Source organism: Alligator mississippiensis, chromosome 3 (genome assembly GCF_030867095.1).
Source record: "Alligator mississippiensis isolate rAllMis1 chromosome 3, rAllMis1, whole genome shotgun sequence".
Lineage (NCBI taxonomy): Eukaryota > Metazoa > Chordata > Crocodylia > Alligatoridae > Alligator > Alligator mississippiensis.
Genome location: NC_081826.1, coordinates 153,812,538 through 153,833,106, shown reverse-complemented (window position 1 = coordinate 153,833,106; position 20,569 = coordinate 153,812,538). Strand labels below are relative to the sequence as shown.

Sequence of the window (20,569 nt, the reverse complement as noted above, 5' to 3'; positions counted from 1 at the left end):
CTCTCAGCTGTCACTGGGAAGAGTGCCATGAAAGTTAACGGATGTGCTCCCATTTACATTAGCAGTGAATGAGACCCAAGTGCTGTAGAAGAATGGCATGATGACTGGTGTTTGTAAAGTTCTTTGCAAATGAAGAGAGCTCCATGGCACTACGTACCAAACAAATGAAACAGTCCTTGGTAACCAACCCAACTGTATTTTTGAGTAATATTACTGCATCTATGATGGTCCAGGAAATGTGTGAGAAGCAAGGGTTCTGTGGTGGTATCTTTGACGGGACCAGTTTGCATCACTGTTGCAGTCAGCACTGGAAGTGTATTTGTCTTTAAAAATACACTGTTCCACTGAAGTGCCTAAAACTGAGAAGCCCCATTTTTCATGTGATGCAGATCCCTTTTTTAAACTACCCCAGCTTCCACTCCTTAGGCCTGGCCTAAACTACAAAGGTTTGCTAATCACTGTATGCTTTCATTCATACACAAAGGGCCCCTAACCTGACAACCCCAGGTTTGTGTCAGCTGAATGATACCGTAAGTCAGGGGTGGCCAGCCTGCAGCATGAGTGCTTCAAGTGGCTTGGGCAGCCTTGGCTTGTGGCATGCAGCACTGTCACAGAAAGCAGAACAGCAGATCAGGCAAAGGAAAGGGATTGGAGTGGCACTCAGAGAAGGTGCAGAGCCAATTTGTGGAAAACCTGCCAAAAAAGCTTGGCCCTCCATGCCCTAATTTACAAAACCACTGCATGGCAACTGATAAATAAAACAAGTGTAGATGCTTTTTTTTTTTTTTTTTTTAAACACATTTTGACCATAGCAGTTCTCCAGCAGTAGTTTCACAGTTCCTTGTCCTTGGCCAGTTTTGTACTCTGTTGGTCAAAGTGATGAGATGCCCACACCCCACTTTAAATCCCCCTTTGCTTTGTACCCCTCCCAGCCTCACCCTGTTCTTGCCAGTCCACCTGTGCAAGCAGGCAGATGAGGCTTGCTGATGCTTCAGAGTCCTGCCAGGAATACAAAGGGAGGCTCTCCCAGCCTGTGGCAAAAAAGTGCTGTGCAGCACCAGCTCCATGAGTACCTCAGGTACAGATGTTCACAAAGGGATAATGGAGGGTGTGGAAACTGAGGGGTACAAGCAGGATGAGAAGCAGCACCACTCTGATCAAGGGCAAAACTTCAAAAGTCACCTGTTAAGAGAAATTTTCCAGATGGCTGGTATCTGGAAATCATGGACCACTCCCTATCAACCCCAAGGGGACCCTCAGCCAGAGAGGTTTAACCGGACTCTCCTTAATATGTTGGGTACACTAAGGAACGAACAGAAGGATTGTTGGAGCCAACACCTAGCTTTTTTGGTGCCTGCATACAACACTACCAGAAATGATGCCACCGGAGCCAGCCCCTACTCACTCATGTTTGGAAGGGAACTTTGACTACCGATAGATTTCTGCTTTGGGGTTGCCAAGGACCAGGATGAGTCTGAATCATATGGGCAGTATGCTCAAAAGCTGAGAAACTGCAGCGAGCATACCGGCTGGCAATGGAGGCTGCCCATCAAAACACAGGCCAGCACAAGCAGAGGTATGACCTTTGAGTGCGTCCGCAAGGCCTACAGGTCAGAGATAGGGTGCTGCTGAGGAACCTTGGGGTGATAGGAAAACACAAAATTGCTGATCAGTGGTGGCCCTCTCCTTACGTTATTGAAAGACAATTTGGGAGTCTACCAGTCTACAAAATACACCCTAAAAGTGGAAGGAGCCCAGAAGAGACTGTGCATAGGAACTTGCTCCTTCCCGTAGGGGAGTTTATGGGACCCCCGTTGACAAGAGAAGGGGTTCATGAATCCCCACGGAAAAGTACCACACGGCGGCAGATCCGTTGTGCAAAGCAGGAAGGGCGTGAGCTCACTGGACGCTGGCACAAGTCCCATAGTGAGTCTGAAGAGGACTATTCTGAAGGGTTAGACCTAGGTACTGGGGTTGCCTGGCATCATTTGGAGCCTGAGGACCCTGTGGACCCCAGTGTGGGGCCCATCCCAGGGGGTTCCCCTCAGCCCAGGGAAAGTAGCAGCCTGGTTCAGAATACGACAGGAGTCTCATCAAATCCTGCTGCAGGCAGCCCCGGTGCGGAACAGGAGGGCGATATTAACTGGGACCAGGAGTTGGAGTCCCCACACAACCAGGGTTGGAGTCCTGATGGCACTGAAGAAGTTAGCTCCAAGGAGATAGTGCTCGATACACCCCGGCCCATTCGAATAAGGAAAGGAGTATCCCCGCTAACATATAATGCCCCGGGAGTCAGCAGCGAGGTCTCCATCTCTTTGCCGTGGAAGTACAAAGGGACAGACTGCATCCAGCCCGGTTCCCTGGGACAGCAAACCTTGACACAGGGGAGGATGTAGCAGCATTTAAAAAAATGGACCCACCTGAAAAGAATGGGAAGGGCTGCCTGGCACAGACAGTTTGTCCCCGAGGGGACACTGTAGGCTCTGAGGGCAAGTGAAACTGTTTTGGGAGCAGCCCTGTTGGAAGTGGGAAGGGTGACCTAACCCCAGCACAGTTTTGAAATAGAGCCCTTAGGAAAAGCCTGGGAAGGGCCCTGAGCTGGGACTGGCTGAGAGGCTTGGATAAAAGAGGGGAGCAGTTTTCCCACAGGAGAGAACGAGAGAGATGGGCTGAAGGACAGGCTAGAGACCCGATCCAAAGTCTCAACACAGTGGTCCCTCGCAGAGTCCCTGGGAGCCCCCTACTGAAGCTGCAGTAGAGACTGTAATGGGAGTGATACAGTATCCAGTTCCTCTCTCCAGCCTGGGAGGTTGCAGGGGCAGGATCAGGCAGGGACTGCTTGTGTGGAGACTGCAAGCCTGCGAAGACCTGACTGCAGCAGGGTGTGGCTGGGTGAGCACAGCAGAGCCAGGGATGGAGGGGGGAGGGGGGAACTGCAGAAGTCTGCCCTAGTTTCCCTGATGGGTGAGGGGCCCCAGGGGCAGTCCAAGCCCAGGGACGGGCTGCGAGACTGTGCGGGACAGGAGGGTTGCTACAGCCTGTAGCCCAGACACTGCTCCCAGCAGAGCCAGGAAAAGGGGTCGAAGGCAGGGGAAGGCTATCTTGCAGGGATTGCAGAGGAGTTGCTGCTTGCTGCCCAGAGACCCCAGGAGCACGGAGATAGACACCAGCGCCAGGGAGCGGGACTGTCTGTGTCCCTGCACGTGGTCTGTGGATGCTCCCTGGCACTGGTGTCCATCTGCGTGCTCCTGGGGTCAAAGCCTCTCATCCTCCCACTGAAGGTGGTATCTGGGTGAGGGGGCTCATGTCCATAGGGGGCCCTAGCCAGCTTCAGCTTCCTTGCCCCTCTGGTGCAGCAGGATTGTGTGGAGCTTGTGGATGCCACCCCTGGGCTGCCCACAGGTATCCTTGGCTGGGTGTTGGGGAAGTCCTAGTGGAAGGAGACAAGAGGAGAGTCCATTCACATCCTACTTTGTCTCAGCCCAGGCTCTCCTGGCACTGACATAGTCACATCTCCCTCCTCTCAGCCCCTGTAAGAGCACTAAGACCCTCTGCCTACAAGGGAGGTGGGAACCAAGGCTCTAGGGCAGGGGTTCGCGAAGTTTTTATGCCGTGGCCTGGCAAACCGCGGCCAGAATTTCTACTGGAAGACAGGTAAGGATACTCCCACCGCCTAGGCAAGAGGGTGGGCCAAACCCTGTACTGCCATGGGCCCTGCGAAAGGAGCCACGGCCTCTCTGCCTGGCTCTGGGGGGCCATGGTTTGCCAGTGCATGGCCACTTCTGGTCCAGCAGCTGACCCGGGGATTGAGAACCCCTGCTCTAGGGCAAGACCTGCATAAGGACTCACTGCACTTACTGCTGTAGTATGAGAAGAGGGTCCCTAAGTCTAGGTGTGAAACACTGGAGTTGTGAATGAAGCACAGGACCCTACACACCTGGGGACTCCATTCAGCCAAGACCAGAGGTCTGTAACTCAAAGATGAGAGCAACAGGGGGATACGTTGCAACCACTGGGCAACTCCCTCCTATCCTAGAGCCCCCATATCTGCAGGCCCCACAGCCTGTTGGAACCAGCCCTAACTCCTCCTGAGGTCAGGAGCCTGGGGGTGTTGGGTCACCTACCTCAAACTGTGGGAGGAGCTGGCTGGCACAGCGGAGAAGGGGAGTGCTGCTCCTCATGGCCCTTGCTCTCTCTGTGATGTTGTCCAGATTAATACAAATCTTAAAGTGCTGCGGGAGGCACAGGACATTGTCAGGAGGCACCAGAGCCCCATCATCCTCACGCTTCCCCTTCTCCTGAGCCAAGACATTTTCTCAGGCTGGAGCCTCTGCTTCTCTGGTCAGAGTCAAGAGTTATTACAACCTGTCCTTGCCTCTGTGGGCTGAGACCATCTGCCCCAAGACCAGGCTCATCCTCTTCTCAGGTCTATCACGAACAACATATCCAGAAAGCAACAGATATCTGCCCCTTCCCACCCCTGACGGGGTGGAGGGTCCTGAGCCATGAGGCCAGTCTCTCAGGAATCAGTTTTGACCAGGGAAAAAGGCCGATTCCTCTTCCCTGTGAACTCTCTCCTGTATAACACAAGGGTTTAAGGCGGTCTTTCCCAAACCCAGCCCATCCATACTATGCTCACCTCCAACAGGTACTGGAGCCTCCCTAAGCTAGGGGCCAACTCCAGCAGGCACTGCAAGCTCCTGTCCAGGTACAACATGTGTCACTGGCAGGCTTCCTGCATGGGCACAGTGCCCAGGGTCCCTGTCATGGAGCCATCCTGGGGCTTTACCCATGGCAAGGTGACTGGAGTGCTCTACAGGGAATCCTGGTGAGACCCTAGACACTTCCTGGCCTCTCCCATTTATACCCCCTGCAGCTATCCTTGCTTTGCATTTCTCCTTGGAGGGCCTGGGGCACAGCAGGCCACAGGAGGGCCACACTGTAGTAGACAGCAGCTAAGCCTCAGGACAGAGTTCAGGCACAGGAATGCAAAGGATACAAGAAAGGGGAAAAGCTCCCTGCACCTTTATTCTCCCTGGGCAGCTCCCACCTCCAGCTGTCCCACCTCTCTCTCTGCTCCTTCAGCTCCTCAAGGGAGCAGGGCTAGAGTCACTCCTGCTCCTGTGACTGAAGTTGGGAGGGGGGAAAAGGAGAGGGAGGAAGAGGATTTACATCCATCTGGCAGCTCCTGTGGGGCTCAGTGTCACCCTAAGGTGCTCTGGAGGGTGGTTTTCAGGAGACAAGACTCCAATTCAGGCTCCACCTCCAGTTTGCTGTCAGGAGAGAAGAGGCTCGATTGGCACCAATGTGGGCAGGAAAGCTAGAAACTTAGCACTAAGCATAAGAAATGGAAAGGGAGGCCCCCAGGATGGGAAGGAACCAGCTGAGGTCACCAGGCTGGTTGGTATTAGGGCTAAAATAGGAACTTATCTCCATGGGGCCCTGCTCCTCGTCTCGCTTCCCTCCAACACCAACATCAAGTCCCTGGAAACAGACACCCATGCACTGGGAAAAGTGGCATGTGCAGCCCCTGAACAGCACCGAGATTGAGGGAGCCAGGCAGGGGTCGCAGTACCTGAAGTTGCAGACAGCAGTCAAGCTGCAGGCAAAGATGTTGCTGGGCTTCAAGGTGAATCTCCATGAGCAGCTGAGAGGCCCAGCCAGCAAGATCTCTTACATGGCTGGGTTTCCCCTCACAATTCCCCCTTGCTCACTCAGCTTGCCCTCCCTCTCCCTGCTTTCTCTCCTCCTTCCTAATTTCCTCTCAGACACCATTAGGACAATCTATTCCTTCCTGCCCCCACCCTCACTTGCTCTCTAGCCCCATTTTCACTGTCCTGGAGTGATTCAACCCAGGATTTCTCCCTGCTCTGCACCCCTTCCTTAGACCCAGGCAGGCACCTTCTTCTGCCCCTCCTGCCTCACCATCCCTTCCCAACTGGCTCATCTTCCTTTCATTCCCTCCATGCCCACAGTGGCTAACACCAGCTCTCACTCTCTGTGATCCTCTCCACCAAGGCTGCTTTGACATACTTAAGCTACAGGGCTTCCTCTCCCCTCTCCTGCACAGCCCAGCACAGCATGGGGTTGGCACACAGGAAGTACGTATGATTGATCAGTCTCTGTCTGCACCCACCAGGAGGAAGGTTGTGGGGAAAGATGGTGAATTATTACAGGACTTCCCCTCTTCCCACAAACTGACAAGGGACTCAAGCTGTCCTGAACTCCCCCTTTTCCAGTCTATTTCTCCTCCTACACAAGTGTGAACATCAGGGCCAGTGGGACATTTGGACCAGTCTTGGAGGTCCCAGGAGTCAACGATGCCAACCAAAGGGTTGTGGGTCACTCAGTATAACCTGCTCCTCTCTCATAGGCTGGGTTGCAAGGGAAGGGGGGGGGAGGGGCAGGACAGTCTGGGTGTTGCTCAGCTTGCGGGTACTTGCATCTTATCGCGTCTTGTGGGTGCCCTATGATGGCCCCAAGGACAGGTTCTTGCAGGACCATCTTGTTCAACTCCTTGTCTTTGCCCACCCTTGTGGGCTAGTTTGTTGGGAGTCACTGCAACAGAAAAGGGGCTACTGGGAGGAAGGAGGAGGTACAGAGGGTTTTCATGTAGTGTTCTCCCATGACAGGGTTCCTGGGATGGAGCCCTGCACTATCCCTTCCCACCACATCCCACTCTCATCCATCTCAGGGCCCCTGAGGCTGACAGCAGAAAGGACTGTCCCAGCCTCCCTAAGAGGTGCCTACTCACCAGGAGGGTGCACAGCTCAAATGACCATGGCGTCTCCTTCCACAAGACCCTGGCTGTCGGGTGCTGCTGTGCCATAACATGGGGATCACAGAGATCATGTCTCAGGCTGATTGCCTTAGCAGGGATCCCCTTCCCAATAATACTGAGAGTGACTGGATTCAGTGGATTCACAGCCCCTGCTTGTTCCCAGCAGCCTGGGTGTCTCCTTCCATGTGCTAGGGGTTGCTATCAGCCTAGGAGTCCACAGGCTCCAGAGTTATCAGTGTGCTCGCTGGAGGAGCTGCAGCTGCTTGGTTTGAAGAAAAAAGCCCAGAACTGAATCTTCTTAGCATTGCTCAACTCCAGAACTAGCTGAACCAGAATTTCCAACTTGTGGAACTGCTTTGCTTCAAAATTTAAGTTTGTCCTGAAGCAGAATCAGAGACATTTGAATTTTCATGTGGAATTGGGAAATTAAAATCCCCCCAAAATTCTTTAAAACTGGTAAAGGAGAGGAAGAAGGAAAATCTCTCTCCACGTTCTTCTTTTCCCTTTTCTATTTTCATTACTTTATGACATGGGAGCCATTATAGCACAAGCCATGGGATTCTTATGACCTAAATATTTTACTGTTTTTGCAAAACAAAACATCTCCCTTTGTGTTGTAATACATAATTTGTCTGTCTGCAAGGTTGGCCAGGGTAAGTATTGTGCACAGAAACTGGAAGAAACAGTTTTGGACAATCTTCTCCCTAGTCGGGAATTAATTTCTGGATTGGAGAAAACTCTCCTCTCAAAGTTTCCTGCATTCTCATCCAACTTCCTTGTGGAGAGGGATTAAGAGTCAAATTAGTTCATTAACACCCAAACAGGAGACGGTTGGATCTAGAAAAGAGGATCAACTGTTTTTATCTCTCTAAACTACCAGCTTCTCTTCCTAGCTTTAAGAAGAAAAAGTACAAGACATACAACAAACCCATAACACAGTCAGAATATCCTATGTCATTGCCCACAAATAGCTTCATTTCCTTTCTCCAGGAGAGAAGGAAGCAGGTAGAAGTCAGAACAGTTGGAATGGTGGAATAGAAAGGAGAGGAAAGAGGGAAACGTGACCTTAGAATCACCGCTCACATCTAATCCCGCTGTCACAGTGCTCCTTAGAAGGATGGTGGGAAGCATATCCCTGTCTTCCTGCTCCCACTCTGCAAATGCCAAACCCAAAATGTGAAGCAGTGATGCTGCCGTGAGGGCTCCCCACCATGACTTGAGACCTGCATGTTCACTTGATTACCACAGATGATCAGACTGAGCAAATTCCTAATCTGCAGTGAAGCTCTTATCTTCCAGACAAGGGTACCTGTTGGTAACCAAACTGCTGTGCTCTTAAAGAGCAACCAGATCTTGATGCAGCACTTGTCGACCTCTAGTTATCCTGAAACACGGAGATCACATGACTCAAGTGTTTTGGAACATGGCATTTTGGCCCGATACATAACACACCCTTTCTTTGCCATTTACAGCTATTTTCCCTTCACCCATCCTCTCTGCCATTTTGGCACTGCCTGCCTTTTTCTAGTTGGCCCTTTTAGGAAGAAACAGGGAAATGCCTGCAGCTTTCACACGGACATATGGCCCCTCTTTGCTATTATCTCTCTGCTGTCTCAGGTCTTCATTTCTGTTATTTCCTCTTTGCTTGTCATCAAAACATTCTGTGTTAATACTCAAGAAGATAAATAAATATCTCCCATAAGTATTCAAGTTTCTACCTGCTTGAGTGCTGGCATACCCCATTCCATCCAGTCGGGCTGGCAAGGGGAACCTGAAATCAGGAAGCAAGTTGGCAGCTAGGATTCACCCAATGGGAAGGGTCATTTCAAGGCCAGGTGATCTAAATTAAAAATAGAAGAAGAAACAAGGTTAGACCAGAAGTATTTCTTAGTCTCCTAATCAGCATGCTTCCCCTGGCACATGCCCAGCTTGTGTCCTGCAGACACTGCTAGAAGGAACCTGTTTCCTCCTAGCTCAAGATTTCTACAGGGCCAAAATTGCTCCTTTGAATGTTGGGAATCATCAGCCAGAAGGTTAAAATAAGGCGGCCTTCCCCAGCTTGATGAAGCACCCTGCCCGCCTCCGCAACAATCCTGCCCACCTGACCCTAGTGTGCTTCTCCTAATTACCCTGTTAGGTAGAGACTTCCACTGATGTTGATGGCAGCTCCTTGTCCTTGGGAGACAAGTCAGTCACACCTGGGAAAAAGGTGCCTCTTTCCTTCCTTAACTTTGAGGCAAGCAAAGTCCATCGAGAAGAGGTTCATTACCGGAGCTGATGTTTCAAGTCAGACTTCAGAGAGAGACTGGGCACAGAGGCCCCTGCTTCAGGGTTACACAAAGGATGCAATCTGTTCTAAAAACAGCCTTGTAGTTTTGCCTCCTTTTCCTTTCACAGCTTCACATGTAAGTGTCAATCAAGAGTATTTCTAACATCTTGCTCCTCAGATCTGATCCTGCCTCTCAGATTAAGATGAAGCAGGGGTGCTCAACCTGCTTTATGCAGGGAGTACTGCAGGCCATGGTCTGCGTGCTAGGGCAGCGCAGGACCCAATCTGGCCCATGGACTGGATCTGTGCCATTCATCTGGCCTGCAGGGCCAAAACCTCAAGCATCAGGGGTAAAAGTTTTACTTCCTTCAGAGGTATAACTGGTGAGAGTCCTAGGCAATAGCAGACCATGGTGCATGAGCCTTACCCATCTACAGAACACTAAGTAGATGGCCATTTGCAAATGCATAATGAGCCATACATCAAAGTGCCTGTGGGAATAAGGTTTTAATGTTCAGTTGGTTTAATTCATTGCTCCTTTATTAAAGAAAGAAACAGACAGAAATTGTTTGATTTGTTTTAATTGATCACTGATTAAACTGATACATTTCAAAGCAAAATCTTGTTTGTTTGAGGACACTGTGCCAAATATTAATCTATTAATTTGTTTACAAGGTTTAAAATTTTAAACTATGCTTCCTTTATATACATACATGTAAAGATTTTCATTTCACTAGTAGCAAAATTCTTCAGTACATTGCATTTCCTGATGAACTATGCCAAAAATAAGGCTCAAATTTCCCTTCTGTCCTTCCACTCTCTGAAGGAAGTCACAAATATAGAAAGTACAACAGAGCAACTACATGAAATTACAGGAAGTATCTCATTGTGCTAGATCTTCACCACTTAGACATTCACTTCCAGAACACTAAATTGCAAATATACAGTACATACAACTAACAAAGTTTCTAGAAGTGCTTACAATGCCTCTCGATCCTGCTTTTGTAATACTATCAAAAAGCTGTTCTCAAAATGCATCCTTCATAAAACAGTTTCTTTTTTATTTCTGGAGTGTTGGTTTTAACATCCAGAGCAGTATAACCACCGGCCTGGCAATAAGCTTAGCCACAGCAAGGGATAAGCAAATTTAACAAGATCCACAAAGATGAGAACCATAGCTCACTTACGTTCTGCTGATTTCAGTATACTATTTTCAGTACCTTATGACCATAAACTAAACATCCTCCAAATACTGTATCTCTGGTAATTAAAAGAATTCTGCACTGGAGAAGGCTGAAACTGTGGAAACTTGTCTGCTCTTGTATTCTGGCAGATTACTACTTGCACAATGTTGACAGAAAAGGATTGGTCAACCCTTTAAAAAGATGCAGGGCAGAATTTTATGGATTCAACTATTTACAATATTAAAGTATTCATGATGCAGCTATATCTGGAAAATTAAGTACGGTGCTAAAAAGATGAATAAGTAACCACTCATAAGAACCCTGAAATACTTTTCAGGAGCAGCAAATGAAGTGATGGTTACTGATAACATAGACCTATATTGCCATAGGCTGGGGAGGGTGGGGGGAGAAAGCAAAAGCTTGATCTTGAGACACTGAGCATTCAGTCATCCCAACAACTTTAAATGGAGTGGGGATTTCAGCATCTCAGTGAGTCAGGCCCTACTTATTTGTGCAAAACATTAATCCTTAGCACAGAGCAGTAAGCAAGCACATTCTGCATTTGGAAAAGAACTCACATTCTGCTTGTGGTAAGAATTTTAAAACACACACTACCTAGACAGGGAATGACTGAGGTAACCAAGACATCTAGCTAGTAAGCATTAAAACAATGGCAGTTCATTCTTTTTTCTTAAATAAGGTGCAAAGGAAAATCTGCCAGTCCTGCAGATGAATAAAACAGGCTTGAAAGTGTTCCTGGCTACTCCTCAGGCTGATCAGTTTGAATTACGATGAGTCTAGGTCTTGCCTACCTCCTTTTTGCTGGAAGAATCTATCTCTGAGGTGTCAATTTAACTTGTTGTCAACGTGGGAAAACAGATGGAACTTTTTTATGCAACTGTTCCTTGGTTCACCTACTTAAGTCTGTATCTAAATACCTGCTTGGAAGAAGAGATTTGTTAACAATTTAATATGGTTACCAGGGGGTGAAAATGTAAATATACTGTATTCTACAAAAACCATGCAAGGTCAAACTTGACATATCTGACATACTTGAAAGTTAAAGAAAGGCAGATTACTTCTTCCCTCCCTTCACCACACAAGCAGCCTGTCAAGTGGTACTACTTCATTTTTCCTTTTGCAGATGATGCTCAACATGCACTGAATCATTTTGAACTCCACACCCTTGGGGACACACCTGTGTGTGCATAGGTTCAATATTTTACTCTTGACCCCTGTTTTCTTATGGTAGCATAAGGCAAGTTTAATTCCGACTTTTCTCCTATGGATCTCTCACTTCCAAGGCAACAGTTATTTGTTTCAAATCCCAAAAGCCATTGCTCCCTTCAAATTTGCTGGGGGGGGGGGGGGGGGGGGGAGGGAGGGGGTTTGTGTGTGGGTTCGTTTTTTTTGTTGTTTTTGTTGTTGTTTTTAAGTCTGCAGATTTTGATAGCAGTGCACTACAGACACTTCTATGAACAGAGAACTTAAAATCTATGGATTTTTGATTGACAACCATTTTATTTACCTGAAAGACTAAAAGGCATTAGCATGAAATGCTAAGAGGGGAAAAAAGGGAGAGAAACAGTGGAATCAATAAGGGAAGGTCTAGCTACTCCAGCAACCTATGCTGGAGGTCACTTTAAATAGGCAGTTAGTTAACAGGCAAAAAGATAAAATGCACTTGTTCAGTGTGCTTCAAAACCCACACAGCCGATGTGATGAGTTGGTTAATCAAGCAGCACTGCATCTCCCAATCAATTTAACTACAGCCCTTGCAATTAATACTTCCCAGATTTGGAACCTGCTCTTATGCAAACCAAGAATTAAAAAGAAAAAGGGGATGGAGTGCACTAAGGTACAACACAGCTAAGACCTGGGAATGACATCTTGCATTTACTCCTCCCCAAGCTGTGCAGAGAACAAGATGTTCCTTCTGCCGCTTGATCTCATTAGTAGTCAGAAGCTCATAGATCTGCCGTGGGCTACATCTTCTCACTTACTTGCTTTTTTCCATTTGGCACAGTCCATCCACTCCATTTAAACTTTCAAGCCTTTGCAGAAGAGCTGTTTTCCTTTTATTTGTAAAGATGCTCAACTCTCACATGATATTAATTCATCTCAATTCAAGAGGCTGTGGATCAGGGTTCAAAGGCTGAAGGGAACAGGTTTACATAGTGCTATCCTAAGGGTAAACACTGCTTCTCGTACAAGTCTGAGTGTCCATATTTTACTTGAAAATAAATAGTCCATAAAACATGTGGCCATGGATAAATGATAAAACCTAGTAAATGCTGCTCCCAGGTTCCCTACTGCCACTGCCCATGGGCCATTTTTTCATCATTTAAATCTCACACTCCTGAATTTAGTAAGAGTTGAATCCCTGACCACTTTATTCTGCTACAGCCACTCTGCATATGACAGAGGACTCAGCAGGCCCTCCAGTACAGTCAGAAGAAGCCACTTGCAGTATGAATGGAGAGCATAGCTGAGGAGGATGACACGACATTGCTGGAGGGTGGGTATGTTGCATTCTTAATGCCTGAATGGACCACAGCATTCAGTGAGCTTGCCTACCAAGATGGGAAAACTGCAGATCTAATTATTTCCCTGTTGCCTCTCTCTGTTGGGTTATTTAAGTGAACATAGCCTGATATTAAAGACATCACCTAACCAAACCCTGCTAGCCTCCTTCAGAACCACAGGCCTCCATTCCTTTGAAGATGAAGGCCACTTACTGAATTGCTTCACTTTAAAAGTGTATAGGCCAAGAGCACAGCTGGACCACACTAATGTAAGGTTACTCTATGAACCTGTATCCACCAGATGCTCTTCCTGACCCTGCTGCCATGGATCTCCTGGGCAACTGCATTTCCATGTGGATTATAGATGGGTAAAGTTTATTTAAAAATATAAAATCAGACTAAAGTGCAAAACTTGACCCCCTACCCCACTTCTTCCTCCCCCTCACACTTCACATCCAGTAAATCTTAGCTCATGAACCAATTTGCACCCTGCCCTATACTAAACTTCTTTCAGCTTCTTGTTATGGATAGGGAGGTGCTGAGACAAGGGTGATGGTTTGGATGACATGAAAAACCAGTCAGACAGGCATTGCTACATATCATGCTCAACAGCCAACTGCCTTTCATTACATCTTAAGAAACTCTCACTGGATTTGCTAGGCCATGCTGGTCCTTTTCATTAAAAGTAGCTGAAATGTTCCCCTTCTATTAAGATGTCTACCTGTAATTTGCTAATGAGTTTCATATAAGCATTTAACCTTTCCAGATAAGTAACTGCACATGAAATCTGAGCCTTTACCATTATGTAGGCATCACTGCACTCTTCCTTACGTGGTTTTAATCACCGTGTTCTCTTCTGAAGCAAACAACTTCAATAAGTGTTTCAGGTCAGTGGTCAGAGCAATTGTCATCTGAAATGTTCTTCCTTGAGACCCTAAGAGATACAGCTTAGAAGGTTTTTAAGGCGGTTTTAAGTGAAATTTAAAAACTTCTGTACATATCTTGTATCCAATAATAATTAAAAAGCAAGTTTCCCTGGTAAGAATCACTAATTCATTTTTATCTGTTCTGTACCTTATTTTGCTAGATCATTCCCTACCCCAGAATCATTTCATCCAATGCTTGTGGTGATTAATTCTCTGCAATACAATATAACAATTGAAGGTGGAAAAACTAATACGATTTATTTCCCACCTCTGCCTCAACACTCCCTTGCTTTACCAGATCTTCAGTTTCAGAATTGCTCATTCATAAAAATCCACAACTATACTCCCTAATTCTCTGTAACTTTACGGGAACACTAGACTTGAAATCTAGGTACATTTTAAAATGATGTGTGCTTCTGTTCCTGTATGTGTTCAAGTTACTGTATCAATTCTTCTGAAAGGGAAGAAAACCTGACGGCTAACTCTCAATGCCATAAACACCTATCCAAAATGCTGTGTGAGCAAAGCAGGTGAAACCAACTGCACATAAAGTGCTATCAAACACTCAAAGATAATTTAAAACAAACAAAAAGATTAGTGAAATTAGTGAAAGTTTGTTTTCCAGTTGTCACAATTTGAGTTTTCACTTCTATCAACATCTTTAAATACCCCACATTTTATTGTGTCCCTTTAAAAAGATACATAGGTCCTCAAATGCCCTGGAATGCATGCTGAGCATAAGGATTCCTTCCTTCTCTTAAGAAAGCAGCACTGTTTGGTACTGCATTGTTTATTTCATATCAATCCTATGATCGATGTCTCCTTATTTCATATCAAAGTGCAACCCAGATATCAATCATCGCAGAGCCTTGCATCTGCCTACCTTTTGTCCTGCACTTTACAAACCTGCAATTAGGTGGTGTAAGAGTCCTTCTATTGTTAACATTTCTGCCCTATGTAGAGGCCCGTCATGAAAGCAGGCCTCCCATTTAAAACTATGATGTACCCAAATGCTAGCTTGTATCAGACCACAGGGGAGGCAGATATACTTTCATAAGCTAGCAATTCAATTAAATGAAGTCTGCTTTCGAGTTGTGCTACAGGTAAGAATCCAATAACCTCGGACCTTTCCTCTAGTTAAAAACTTAACAGTAGTTGAGTATACACATACACAAAGGTGACAACTAACTGAGCTATATCTGAGTTGAAAAAAGTGTCCATAAATCATCTCTATCCCCTTGCTGCGATGTGGATTTGGCAGTGGAAAAGCTCATTTTATGTAATGTCATTCACTTTGGGGGGTTTGACTAGCTTTTTTTGTTTGGACACTACTCAGTGAAAGAGTACAACTTTTGACTTTGCCACAGCTTCTCTCAGTTAACCACCAAAAAGGAAGACCATGGCAAAGTGATAAAAAATACCTTTATAGTTACTTTGATGGTAAAAGCAACAGTGTTAGTTTCAAGAACTGCCACCAAACCTAAATATTACATTCAGAAAACCTTTTGCAAACGTGTCAGAGGTGAGATTTGCTGTCTGGAGTTGTACAATGCTGTATAATAGGTGTTAATAATTTGTAATCGATTATCCCAACATTACTGAAGAATTAACATTTAACTGAGTTTCATAAAAGGGATGATAAATAATGCAGCAAGTTTTGTTCCCAAGCTAGGTTCTCTACAAGTCTTGTACTAGCCAGTGTACAGTGTACATCAGGCATGAGATACACTATACACCAGGGGTGTTTGTTTTTTTGTACACACAGATATCCATGCACTTAAAAAAAAAAAAAAAAAAGAAATCAATGAACTACTCAACATGCCACAAAAGGAATCTGGAAGCACAGTAAATGCTTTCCAAGGACAGCTAATGATGTAACATTTACTCAGTTAAAACAGACAAAATCAGAGTAAACTGTTTTGTGCTCACAATTCAAGTTTCAGAATAAATGACACTATTTTTCTATTACAGTATTTATAAAACCAATGGAAGGCACATTCCACTGAAAAAAAAAAAAAAAGACAAGCAAACCATACAATTCATAGGATTAGGAAAATAAGCACTAAATCACACAGTATTACCTTCCAAAAATTCATAATAAATAACAAAAAAACAGAACATGCAGTCCTTATATTAAAGCCAAGATATATTTCCAAATTCATGATATGAAAAAAAAAAGTCAAGAACCACCCTGGCAGGCTTTCCCACAACTGGGAACTTTTTGGCTAAGTAACTGTCAATTCATTGTAAGGAACACAGGTATTATCAGAAAATATTTTAATTATTTACAGAATGATCATCAGATTGAGTACACAAAATACAGATGAAAATGTACACCTCACATAGATTCAAGAAAAGATATGCTGAGCAAATTCACTGTGATAGAGCTAAAGCACTTGGAGTAAGGCGACAGGCAAGCATCAAACTCAAATCACAAGAACTACTGAAAGTAACAGAACCATAAATTGAGGTCGTCTCTTATTTTCTAAGAAAACAAAAAAATCACTGGGTTTGGAATGTCTTATTCTTGGATACCAACATCAAATCTCAGTGGGCATCATTAAAATTTGTTTTACCATATTTAAAACTGAATGAAAATCTCGACTTCCAGGCTATGATTTTGAAGAACTGAACAGCTGGGGTTTTTTAGTGCATATATGTAATGCTTTAAACTCTACATTTTATAAAATGCATCTTCATATTTAAAGTGTATGATTTCACACACTGCTGACATCATACAGAACAAAATCTTTCCTAAATCCCAGAGACGGTAAGGTCAGACTACCAGCGCTGGACTCCATTCTGTAGCAAATACGTTTTGAAAATCACAGCAAGGTGAACTTTTAGAAAAGGGATTTTGATCCTTGGTTTTCAAACTCTGACCATGCATCACTCAACTCCATGAAGATCATTTTGGCATACTGTTCATAAGGCTGTCCTGTGGCCTGTGAACAAGAAAATGTATGAGAGGCTGACTGAAAACAAAGGCACTAAGAACTAAAGTAGGGCTTGAAAGAAAGTTGTTGCTGTACCAATTAAAAAAAAAAAAAAAACTCACCCTCCTGTCTGGTTTAGGACCAGTGCATTGGATACACACTTTATATAACAGAAACGTTATGTTTACCTTTGTTAGTGTGCTATAAATGTGTAGCTTTTTGCAACCAAACAGAAAAGCGTCTCCCTTCCTCCCCCTCCCATGAAAGTCTTCGTATGTTCAAAAGTCATATTCTAAACATTATCAACAGTTTATGAGTTTGCTTGTATCGTTTCAAATCTTTAATCTAATCTACTCACTGTAATTGATGTTGTACTTAAACAAGTCTCTCATTTTAGAGGAACTGCCAGACAACATAATTTTCATTTTCAGTTGGGAGCTCCTAAAAATTCAAAATTTAATCTCCGTAGAACAGGGGCGTCAAACAATGGCCTTCAGCTCTGCACTACTGCATACTCCCGACACTGCCACTGGCTCTGTACCACTGCACATCCATGGCTCCATGCCACTGTCTGGCTAGAGCTCTGTGCCTCCCCACGCCCCAACTCCTTTTTTTACACATGCCTATGGCTCTACACTGCACAAGCACAACTCCATGCAGCAGCATACCCCTGGACTCAGTTGCCACCAGGGCCAGACAACAGGGCCCTACAAATCTGGCCTGGGAGAAGCCCCTACAGTCTGGATTCAGTCTGGATTGAGTTTGAAACACCTGCTCTAGAAGCTACTGTATGGCAGCTCTTGCATTAGCACAACAGGAAAAAAGAGTTAAGGGTTATTTCCAAGAATGGCATTAAATCCTTCTGCACTAGAGCCAAGTTTTTCTGATGGAACATCCATTTGCAACTAAGAAAGCCCCTAAACTTCAGTATTAATTGCACAAAAATAGACAGCTCTGTCTCAATAAGGAGTTCAGTCTAAAATAGGTCTGAGGAATCTTCTGCACAATAATGATACAATGCAGACAGAGCACCCTCCCAATTAACTCATTTGCCTCAGATGTGCCTAAAAAAAAAATAGGGCCCTATATATCCAACAGCAAAACGTGCTACAGGATTGTGCCAACATCTGAAGTTTCATTTAAAAGGAACCTCCTTAATCCTAACCTCTGTGGATGTTAAAAAAATGCCTGAAAATCTGAGTGAACAATGAGAGCTGCATTCACCCTTCTGTATATGTATACAGCCTAGAACCGAGGCCCTGAGAGGTGCAAACTGCCTAGTGTCATCAGTACATACTCTTGCCGACAGCTGAAATGAGATACTTCGCCTGTCTTGAAGGTGCAAACTGAAAGTAAATTTGAGAGACTGTGTACTGTCCAAGGATAGCAGTGTGCCAAATTCAGAAGACAAGACCCAGAATATGGAGAAAAGAGTGAAAGCAGTTCATCAGGATAACAGTCCAACAACAAATAACGTGAAGCAATGGTCAAAGTAGTTCTTAGTCCTCCTTTGTGAAGGGAAGAGGCTATTCCAATCCTGATTGGCCACAGAAAGGGTGGTATGTAGATACTGCAGCCACCACTGTTCAGATCACCTACTGGGGACCTTTTCCTTTCATCTAACCTCCATGGTTGGATGCTGTCATCTGAAAGATCCCCAGAATTCAGCACAAATAATTGTTTAGTGGAAAAGTACTTCTCCAAAACAAAGTGACATGAAGTTAAAACTTGGTTTTACTACACGTAGCCTATTGGTCTCAGACCATATAAAAACCTTCCCCCATTAAGAGTTTGCAGTGTTTGAATGGGTTTGTCAGTGATCAGTATGCTTTGCTGATTTTCCTTTTAACACCGTAGATTTCCAATTGTCAATAACTATTTCAGAAATAGCCTTGAACATAACCAATATTACTTACCTTATCTGGATGAACTACAAGTACTGCTCTCCTGTAGTACTTCTTTACTTGTTCAGGGGTAACTAGATCAGCTATGCTCACTGGCTTCCACCTATTCTCACCTTCCCAAAGAACTGTGTGAAGAGTGGATATCAGAGCCCTTATATTTCTCTCCTTTCCCTCAATCCATTCTAGAATCTAGAAAGAAATTAGAAAAAAAAATGTTAACTGAATACCACTTGGGGGTAAAGGGCACTTTAAATCTGCTTGTAGATAATATTCCTCTCCCATTACTTTGTGCAAGGATATAAAGTTTGGCCTAACTGCATTGGTTTGAAAAAAATTTCCAGAGAACTTTTCAAATGTGCTCTTAAATCAGCTGACCATGTAGCTAGCAATCCTTGTTGTTGGGTTGTCATCTCTGGCTTTCATAACTGCCACTGGAAAGCTAGCTGGCTTGTAAGTAGTTCTTAATTTAGATATTACAGGAATTGCAAACCATTCAAAAACTGAAGTTCCTAAAAATTATGTGCAAAAGATCTCTCATTTTGCACTAGATTTGAATCAATTTGAGTAATTCACTGACTTGATTTCAGTCAGTATACCATCTTGAGCTATAGCCAAGTAGTGTGGTAATCTTCATGTTACAAAATTATCATCCATTTTTTCTACTAATACTAGTGCTGGTAACTTAAAATTAGTAGCTGGCATTTGTAAAGAAATAAAAACAAACCCCTCCAAGTTTGCAGAGAGGGAAGAATCACTGACAGCTGGAACCCATGATGGGGAGCAAGAGGGGACCAGCCCAGTTCATGAGCAGCTGCTGGATCAAGTGCTGCCTTGCCCAAGGCAGCATGGGGGTTTGCTGGCCCGCTGCCAGTGCTGAGGGAGAGAGAGACAAATGCTTGCTGGACAGCTCCAGAGGGAGTGGGGCTGAGAAAGTTAAGTCCCAGGAGCCCAGAGGGGCTCCAACAGTTTAAAGGAAGCTGGGGCAACGGGAAGGCAGTAAACACCAACAGGAAGATGGGCCAGAGGAATTGGCCATCAGAACTGCCAGCACCACACTGCACAATTGTTTACTTTTGGTTTTTTTCTTTTATTGCTTTAAAGCCCCAGAAACCAGAGGGAAGGGGGAGCTGAGGGCTCGCTACCAGCAACAGATAACTGGCAAGAGAGTCAGGCTTCAGGATCGCTAGAAGCATGGTAGTGGAGGGTGGGAGGACTACCCTGATGCACCAGGGAAGGTGGCAGGTGCTGCTAAGATCGTTCCTGAACAGACATAGAAGTGCCCAGCTGCAGGTGGTAGCAGGCCTGGAGGGCCTGCCTGTTTTCTTCTTTATTCCAACTAACTTCTTCACGGAGGCTTGGGCAGTGAAGTAAGACCCACAAGCCCAGTACTGAGCCACTTCCTGACTGGCAGGCTCAATGTGTAGGAGCAAGGATTCTACTTGACAAGACTTGCCTGGGTCCTGCTCCATCTTTAAGTTAGACACCATTTTTCTTTGCAAATTGGACTGAAGACTACCACCCATAGAGAACAAGGGTGGCAATGACATGTTACCAACAGAGTGGTGCTAGGATGGGGTGTAAGGAAGGTTGGAGCCCCAAAGAAGATCCGGACCCACTTCTTAAGAGTTTACTTCGGCTATATATATGTCAACAATAACTAGTTTGACATCAAGATGTGGCAGGCAAGAATTGAGGAACTACAGCTGTGTGTAAAGACTGGGTAAGCTCATGTCCGTATGATACAGTCCTGTGGGCCCCATCACCCTATCCTATACTGTGCCAACAACATTCATGCTCATAGGGAACTGGAGAGATACTTTTTGGCTTGTGAATTTTTATTCAGAAGCCAAAAGATCTTTTCCTACTACTTAGTGAAGAAAAAAAACAACAAAACAAGTTTACATCTAATGTAAGTCTAAGTAAGAGTCTAGCATGTTGGAACTGGTTATTGCTTCTATTTAGTTGGTTTTTGGTTGTTACATTGGTAATTCTGTTCCTCAGAACCTTTTTATCCTCAGTCTTCTTGCTCTATATTCCATGTTTG

At 45.1% G+C, this 20,569-nt stretch overlaps 1 protein-coding gene across 3 annotated transcripts in view; it reads right to left on the bottom strand.

Moving 5' to 3' along the window:
* Positions 1 to 9,615: 9,615 nt before the first annotated feature.
* The window catches only part of GAK (cyclin G associated kinase), a 126,462-nt gene continuing 115,508 nt past the window's right edge, over positions 9,616 to 20,569 (bottom strand). For all 3 annotated transcript variants that reach the window (XM_006259256.4, XM_019490721.2, XM_059724549.1), the window contains 2 exons: positions 18,538 to 18,714; positions 9,616 to 16,630 (listed from right to left, as the gene is read on the bottom strand). In XM_006259256.4, coding sequence (XP_006259318.2) covers positions 16,529 to 16,630; positions 18,538 to 18,714 — 279 coding nt within the window. In that variant the 3' untranslated portion in view covers positions 9,616 to 16,528. The remainder of the gene's footprint in view (positions 16,631 to 18,537; positions 18,715 to 20,569) is intronic.